An 8,157-nucleotide genomic window follows, 5' to 3' on the forward strand; every position below is an offset into this window, starting at 1 on the left:
CCCTAGAGTAGATATTACCATCCCAAGTTGAGAGCCTTACAAGTCTGGCCTATATTAATGTAAGATTAAAGTTTGAACTTTAATGTAAGTTTGAACTATTAATGTAAGATTGAAGTTTGAACATAACTGTGAGGATGCACCACTGAGCAGGAACTGAGTTATCAAAGATCATCATTCTGTACACATGTAGGTTCATGAGGAAAAGAAAAACGATTAGCTCTATTTGCTGGAAAAGAAAACCCAGGTATCAGAAAGGCCACGACAGCCACATGATTAGAGAGATGGCTTTGTTGTTGGTAAAGCAGATTTTAAAAGGAAATCAAAGACTGAAATGAGCTGGAGACAGTGTTCAAAAGAACTGATATGGTAAATAACTCAACCCATGTCGTCATTGCTTTTCTGGAAAAGGGAAGGAGGGTTTCTTTAAGATGAGTTGCAATCTGCTTGATATTTACATGAAAAACAGAGGAGCCACACTAGTTTTTTAGGCTCTTTAGGCTCAAATCAAAGTTATTGACCAGTTCCTTAATAAGTACCTGCTATGCTACTTGGAGGGTTCTGTATAAATGGCTACCTCGGTGGGCAGTTTCAGGAACTCTACAGCCTTTTCAGTGTTACTGCTGAGGACCTTCCCTCTCTCTTTCACTCTTCCCATTGACCTTTCTCAGCCCCTGTCTTCCTGCCTTACTTTCCCAGGACCAGATCATCTTTGTGGAAGCAAGTGGGAAGGGACACCTCATCTAGCCATTGTGGGACCCCTTGCCCACCCCCTTCTCCCCTTGGCTCTCCAATAGTACTGTTTATTAGGCAAGTACTGTTCACCAAGCCCTGGGCTAAGGCTTTTGTTTGTTTGTGTTAGTATTAAAGTAGGCCACCAAAGGAAATTTTAACAGTTATTCTTCCAGAGGAGGAATTTAATGACTTAATTAAATAATTCTGTAATTATTTAATTATTTTTTCTTGAAAGAATCTCAAACTCATAGAAAATTTGCAAGTATAATACAAAGAGTTTTTTATTTTCTGGAATTATTTGAGAGTAAGTTGCCAGCCCGATGCCCACCACCCCTGATTTTCCAATAAACAAGGACATTCTCCTACATAACCGAATGAAACTATCAAAATGAGGAAGTTCACAGGGTACATTATTACCATCTAATCCTCAGGCCCCACTCAGGCAATCCCAGTAACGTTCTTTATAGCAAAAAGATCTAGTTGAAAATCATGTGTTGCTTTTAGTTGTCATGACTCTTTGGTACTCTTCAGTGTACCGTCTTTTGCTCCGTCTTTTCTGGGTTTTCATGACCATGGCACTTCTGAAGAGTACAGGCCAGTCAGTTTGTAGAACATCTGTCGGTTTGGTTTTATCTGTCGCTCCCTCATAATTGGGTTCAGGGGCTGCACCTTCAGCAGGACTATCAGAGAAGTGGTATTGGGTCTTCCTCCTGCATCTGGTCAGGTGGCAACAGGGTTTCGATTTGTCCCATTACTGGTGATACTCACTTAGGTCACTTGATTAAGGTGATATGTGCCATGATTCTCCACTCTGAAATTATTTTTTTCCCATTTGTAACTAGTAAGTATTTTATGGGGAAGTGCTCTGAGACTGTTCCTCAGCAAACTTGCAATTATTTTATGGATTTATGGTTTTATATTTGAATAACTGGGCTACCATCAGTTACAGGTACTCTCATAATTTATTTTGATGCTTAAGTTGTTCCAGATGTGGCCAGGTGATCCCTTTGGAGCTGGCCTCTGCTCCCCCTTGACAAGCCTCCATCAATATTTGAGCATTCTAGATAGTAAGATGCACCAGGCCCATCTTGTACTGTCCTTAATCAGCCTGGAATCGCCATTCTTCAAGGTGGCTGAGTGCTTTGTTTTTGGGCTACTTGTGTGGTGGACCAGTGAATGCTCGTCCATGTGTGGGCTGCGTGTGTCTCACACCATGTGTCCACATCCTTCTTGGGTGCTTTGGATTAACTACTCCTCTGTTCCTTGTCTTACCATAGAAGTTCTAGAAGAGAGATCATTTACTAAAACTCTTGTAGATGAGAACTCCAAAGCTCAGCAAGGTGGTATGATGTCTAGCTGGTAGCAAAACTGGAGTCAAAACCGTAAATCTCTTCTCTTTTTCTTTAACCATCCACTGCATCACACAATTTTTTAATCGTTAGTGAGTGTAAATATTTTTATCATAGCTACTAGTTGAGTTAATGGGGTGAGGGGTGTATGTGTGGAATTAAAGCTAGTAATTTATTAAAGCTTATATCAGAGCAAAAAAGGAAAATATATTTTGATTTAATGTATACAATTTTAAAAATTAAAACTGGTTGGTGTATAAGGAATTCTGTAAATTATTTGTGGGGAATCTTTTCTAGAACACATTGTCAGCTTGGGATTCTCTGTCTCTCTCTCTCTCTCTGCTCCTCCCCCGCTCATGCTTGCACACATGTGCATGTACACGCTCTCTCTCGCTCTCAAAAATAAATAAACATAAAAAAAAAAAGAATTAAGGTTCCCAAAGAGGTACAGAAAGTTAGATCAAGGACTAGGATTTGGCTCCATTTCTGGCTTCTTATTGTCTATTATTAAATCACTTAGTTTATTTGTTACTCCTTTAAAAAACAGAAAGGTGGTGATTTTAATTGAGAGATAAAGAGTCCATAGGATTACTGTAAGGAGTAGAAAAAGAAAATGTCTGAACTGTGTAAATGCCCAGCACTGTCTACAGTAGGGGTCTTTACTGTATCTGTGCCATGGATCCTTTTGGCATCTGGTGAAGCCTTCCCACCCTTTCTTAAATAATGTTTTAAGTGAAAAAATTGAAATGTATGGGATGATCAAGGGAAAAATATTGAAATGTAGTTATTAAGTTAGTTAAAGAACAAATTTACAATATTATAATGAATATTTTTAAATTAATGTTTAAATAATAAGTTCTAGTATCAGGACCAATAACTGTGTCTTAGTCTACTTGGGCCACCATAACAAAATACCATAGACCGGGTGGCCTAAACAACAGAAATTTATTTTCTCAGAGTTCCAGAGACTGGAAATCTGAGATCATGGTGCCAGCATGGTTGAGGTCTGGGAAGGGCTTCCTGGCTTAGAGAAGGCCACCTTCTCATTGTGTCCTCTCATTGCCTTTCCCCAGTCTTGCACCTGGACAGACAAGAGAGAGAGAAAAAGCGAGAGAGATCTCTCCCTCTTTTTATAAGGCCACCACTCCTATCAGATTAGGCACCCACCCCTTATGACCTCATTTAACCTTAGTAACCTCCTAAATGCCCCATCTCCAGATCCAGTCACGTTAGGGACTAGGGCTTCAACTGTGAATTTTGGAGGCCACACTTCAGTCCAGAGCATAGTGATGGCATAAATGATATTTTGAAACATCTTCTGCAGACTGTAATGTGGTATGAAAATAGCTGTCATACGTACTGCTGCTAGTAGGTTTGTTGCTTACATTTATTATGGAAGGGAATGCTTAATTTCTGATTGAGGTTAGTGAAAATAAAGATACAAGTTTTCTCCCTACCCAAATTCACAACTACCCTGAACTTCTGTACAAAGACCATAGATAAGAACTCCTGAAACATGCACATAAGATGTTCTTGTTTGGAGCAAACAAGTGGCATAACCCACAGGATGGTGGGGATCAATTCCAAAATCGGCCAGTCCTGCCCAGTGTCAGTCACCCAGGAGCAGCAGGTGACTTGAAGAGACATCATCTGCTTCTGGCCTTTTTGAATGTGTGTTCAAGTACTGGAATGTGTTTTGTCTTGCAGATACCAGTAACCTAAATTCTGAACAAAATGATTCCTGGACCTCTGAGAACTTCTGGCTGGACCCTTCTGTGAAGGGCCAGGTGAAGACCAAGGCAGAGGATGATGGGCTTCGGAAATCCCTGGATAGATTCTATGAAGTGTTTGGCTGTCCACAGCCGGCCTCTGGAAATGCACTCTCCGCAGCAGTCTGCCAGTGCCTGTCTCAGAAAATCAACGAACTGAAGGGCCAGGAGAGCCGAAAGTATGCCCTCCGCAGTTTCCAAATGGCCCGGGTCATCTTCAACCGGGATGGCTGCTCGGTCTTACAGAGGCATTCCAGGGATGTCCACTTCTACCCATCGGGAGAAGGAAGTGTGTCTCTGGATGATGAAAAGCCAACCCCAGGACTTTCAAAAGATATCATTCATTTCCTCTTGCAGCAGAATGTGATGAAAGACCTCTAAGTAGTGCCTGGTGGTAAGAGCAGGCAGTGTGGAGGGTGGTCTGGTGGCCAACGCTGTTAGAGCACACCCACTTCCCCTCCAGCCCCTCTTGCCGGCTCTGTGTGTCCAGCCCCCTGTGTGTCTGGCCCCTGTGTCCACACCATCTCCCACCCCACCCTACCACTCCCTTTGACTTAAGGCCAGTGACTGACTGATTGTGGAGCCCAGAAGCACATCTTCCTTGCCCCAAGGAAGGAAGGACATGCTCTGAGGCATAAATTACTCTCCAGAGCTCCCCTCTGGATCAGGCCAAGACTGGGACTTCACACGAAATCACTCCCTCGCTCAGTACCTGCCGTTTCCCTGTCCTCCCATTCATCTACTGGTGTCTCCCAGGGGCCTTTCCTTAATATATCTCTTGTACCTGGATCCTTGACTCAGAGTCTACTTCTGGGAGAACCCAACCTAAGGGAACAGGCTTTCTTTGTTACATGAGTTTTTTAAAGGATTTAAAGCTCTGCGCCAAAGCAAGTATAAGAATTATACCAAGTTGTAGAACTGAGACCATGTGACTGCGCATGTATTTCCCAAAATAACATAAAGATTTAAATACTGTTCCCAAAAGTGCATCACATCTTCCTCATACCCTTGCCTCTCCAAAGCCAGAATTCTAACAGGGTGTGGAAGGAACATTTGGATCATCTAAAATCAGAGCTAAGATTTGCAAAGTCAAAGAAGGGGGGGCGGGGCTCTCGGTCTCCACCAGATTGCCAGCGTGGAAGGTGTGAAGAAAACAAATGTGCGCCACCTACCGAAGGACGCGCCGCGAGGCTGACGGGACGCGGCCTTGGCAGTTTGTGGTGGAAGAGAGTAAGGAATCCTTTGCCCAAGTGGACCCCTCCCTGTCATTTTTGCCTTCTGCCTGTACCCTCTGTCACCCTCTGAACAGTTGGCCCCTCACCCCTGTCCCGTCCTTGCTCCGCCAGGGAGTGGCTTTAAATAGCCGGCGCCGCCTTGCGCTGGCAGAGGCCCTGCTCCACGGCCGGCCGTGTCCTGAAACCCCCCTTTGAGACTCGGGTGGTAGAATGACGTCACCTGGCACCGAGCTCTTGGAAGCTGTAACTGGAGGCCTCGTGCTAATCCCTGCCTCGACAACCCTTCAAATAAATTACATTGGCAGAAAGAGGGCTATCGTTTGGGGGAACAACAAGATGAGGCTGGCAACACTGTGCAGTTAGATTTTGAGAAACTCGAGGTGAAATTTCATTGGCCTAAGGCTCCATAAGCTTGCCAGAAAGCGGAGTTTGCAAACGGATAGGCCTCGAGGCACGCATGAAGAGTGAGTGAGCCCTCTCAGGCAGGTCTCTTGGGGACTCTCCGAGCAAGAGTGGGGATTTTGCTTGAAAGGTCAGGGATTACATACCAAGGCTTCCAGTGCCGGGAAGAGCAGAGGTAAGAAACAGTGTTTCACACTGCAGTGCAGAAGCCCCTTGGAAGAGACCTAAATGATAGGAACTAGGAAATGGGGAGGTCTCTGAGAGATACTGAAGGAAACAAGACTCGGCATTTTCCTCTGACAAGCAATCATGTGAGTCTCTCCCCAGGAGCTTCTCCTATGCAACACCCCCAAATTACTCGTAAACCAGTGGGCCTTACAATTGAAAATGTGCAGGTTGAATTTTAAGGTCCGTAGTTTTATTGTTTTTTAAGGTGGAGCAAATTAATAGACGCAGCTGAAGAATGCTGTAGATTTCAGAATTATTCATTCACTGAAAGGAATATTGGAGATTAGTTTCCATGGCCACCAACAGAAGGAAACTGGATTATTTTATACTGTTTTTATAACACAGAAGATGGAAGCTATTCCAATCTCCATGCCGGAAGCAGCCGCTTCTGTTTGGCACCGAGATTTTAGTATTGGTAATTTTGTAACCTTTATTATTATCAGTGCTGAGGGTGCTCAGTAAAAAGAGGTAGATCCTGAAACCAGAGCATTTAAAAACCTGGAAGGCAAACACAACTCACGGTGGAGGAAAAAAAAAAAAAAAAAAAAGGAAGAAAAGAGTGTGGTGTGTGTTTGCTTGTATCTGAGTAAGTGCTTGTGACAGGTCAGTACAAGATATTTGATTCCCTGCAGTCTCGCTCTCTAATTTGATCTTCACAACGTCGGGATGGCATTTTCCATTTATCCCTGTTTACCTTTAATAAAGACTAAGAGATAAGGGTGTTAAGGCTCTGGCCTTTGGCATTATTGTCTGTCTCTGCCCTCCTGATCACTTCACCGTCTTATCATCCCGTGAACATTCTCACTGGCCTATGATATCATCTGTGGCCCTTTTCAGAGGTCTCTGCGAGGGAGGATTTGCTCGCCCGAACATCAGAACTCCAAAGAAGAGAAACTGCTACCAGTGTCTTGCATGTGTATGACTGTTACTTCACTAGTCATTTCTTTACGTGACCTACGTGAGAACACATGCCGTAGATCTTATTACCAGCAATTAGCACAAGACAATATGGAGATCACCAGCCAGCCCAGGTGGCTCCTTGCTGAGAGAGAATTTTCATCTGGAGAACAGATGGGGATGGTTTGCTCAAACTACTCGTTTCCAGAGCTGCTGGTAGTATACAAAATAACTGTAGGTGCCTCATGGACGAACAATGTTTATCTTCATGGTTATCTACTTTGTTTAATGTGTTAGAAAAATATATAACTACTGCGTTGAATCTGTGCTTTTACAGACAGCATGTAGGACAAGCCTAATATATTTAAAATTTTAAAGTGAATTAGTGAAAAAGTTAATGCTGTCGACAATATACAGATATGTCAAAAATTATAAAGGTGGTATACCAGGAAATGACTGAAATTTGGGATATAAGGGGAGAGCGAATCTATTCTACCTTCTGTATCCCCCGTCTCTCTCCGGGAATACTGCAGGAAGCTTCCATCAGGTCAACCCACATCTTCCTTTGCCTCTATTTAGTTTTTAAGTTTTTTTTTTTTAATGTTTATTTATTGAGAGAGCGAGAATGAGCAGGGAAGGGGCCCAAAGAGAATCCCAAGCAGGCTCCTCACACAGCGCAGAGCCCAATTCGGGGCTCGATCCCATGAACAGTGAGATCATGACCTTAATAAATATCAAGAGCTGGTTGCTTAACCAACTGAGCCACCCAGGTGCCCTATCCTTTGCCTCTCTTTACCCTGCAGGTGTGTTGCAAACCCTTTTAAAAAGCAAACAGATGTGAATAGCCAGCAAATTAAAGAGAAGGGACTAGCCTTGTCAAATATGGAGATGTTTTTACAGTAACTAAAGCAGCAACAAAACCAAAGTAGACAAATCAAAGAAAAAGCATTCAGCCCATAGACCTAAATGTACGTGTAAATGGAGTATTTGATGAAGGTAACATTTCAAATTTGCAAGGGAAGGTGGAGTTTTTAGCAAATGGTTTTAATTTTTTTTTTTTAGTTTATTTATTATTTTGAGAAAGACAGCATGCAAGTCGGGGAGAGGCTGAGAGAGAAGCCCAAGCAGGCTCTGCACTGTCAGTGGGGAGCCGATGCAGGGCTTGAACTCATGAGCCGCGAGATCATGACCTGAGCCGAAGTTGGATGCTAAACTGACTGAGCCACCAGGTGCCCCTTAGCAAATGGTTTTAGAATAATTGGCTCCCCAACTGGGGGAGGAGAATAAAAAAAAGGCTAAATTCTTCGCCTCATTCTTGATATCCGAATGAATTTTAGGTGGATTAAAATTTTAAAGTAAGGGGCACCTGAGTGGCTCAGTTGGTTAAGCTTCCAACTCTTGATTTTAGCTCAGGTCATGATTGCACGATTCATGGGTTTGAGCCCTGTATGGGGCTCTACTCTGGCAGTGTGGAGCCTGCTTTGGATTCTCTCTCTCTCTCTCTCTCTCTCTCTCTCTCTCTCTTTCTCTGCCCCTGAGAGAGAG

General features: G+C 43.4%; 1 protein-coding gene across 3 annotated transcripts in view; it reads left to right on the forward strand.

Annotated features, from left to right (window-relative positions):
- SHLD1 (shieldin complex subunit 1) overlaps positions 1-6,441 on the forward strand; it is a 78,723-nt gene extending 72,282 nt beyond the window's left edge. For all 3 annotated transcript variants that reach the window (XM_040447628.1, XM_040447629.1, XM_040447630.1), the window contains exon 3: positions 3,789-6,441. In XM_040447628.1, coding sequence (XP_040303562.1) covers positions 3,789-4,231 — 443 coding nt within the window. In that variant the 3' untranslated portion in view covers positions 4,232-6,441. The remainder of the gene's footprint in view (positions 1-3,788) is intronic.
- Positions 6,442-8,157: the final 1,716 nt, after the last annotated feature.

Source organism: Herpailurus yagouaroundi, unplaced genomic scaffold, assembly GCF_014898765.1.
Source record: "Herpailurus yagouaroundi ecotype Mexico unplaced genomic scaffold, PumYag 196, whole genome shotgun sequence".
NCBI classification, from domain to species: Eukaryota; Metazoa; Chordata; class Mammalia; order Carnivora; family Felidae; genus Herpailurus; species Herpailurus yagouaroundi.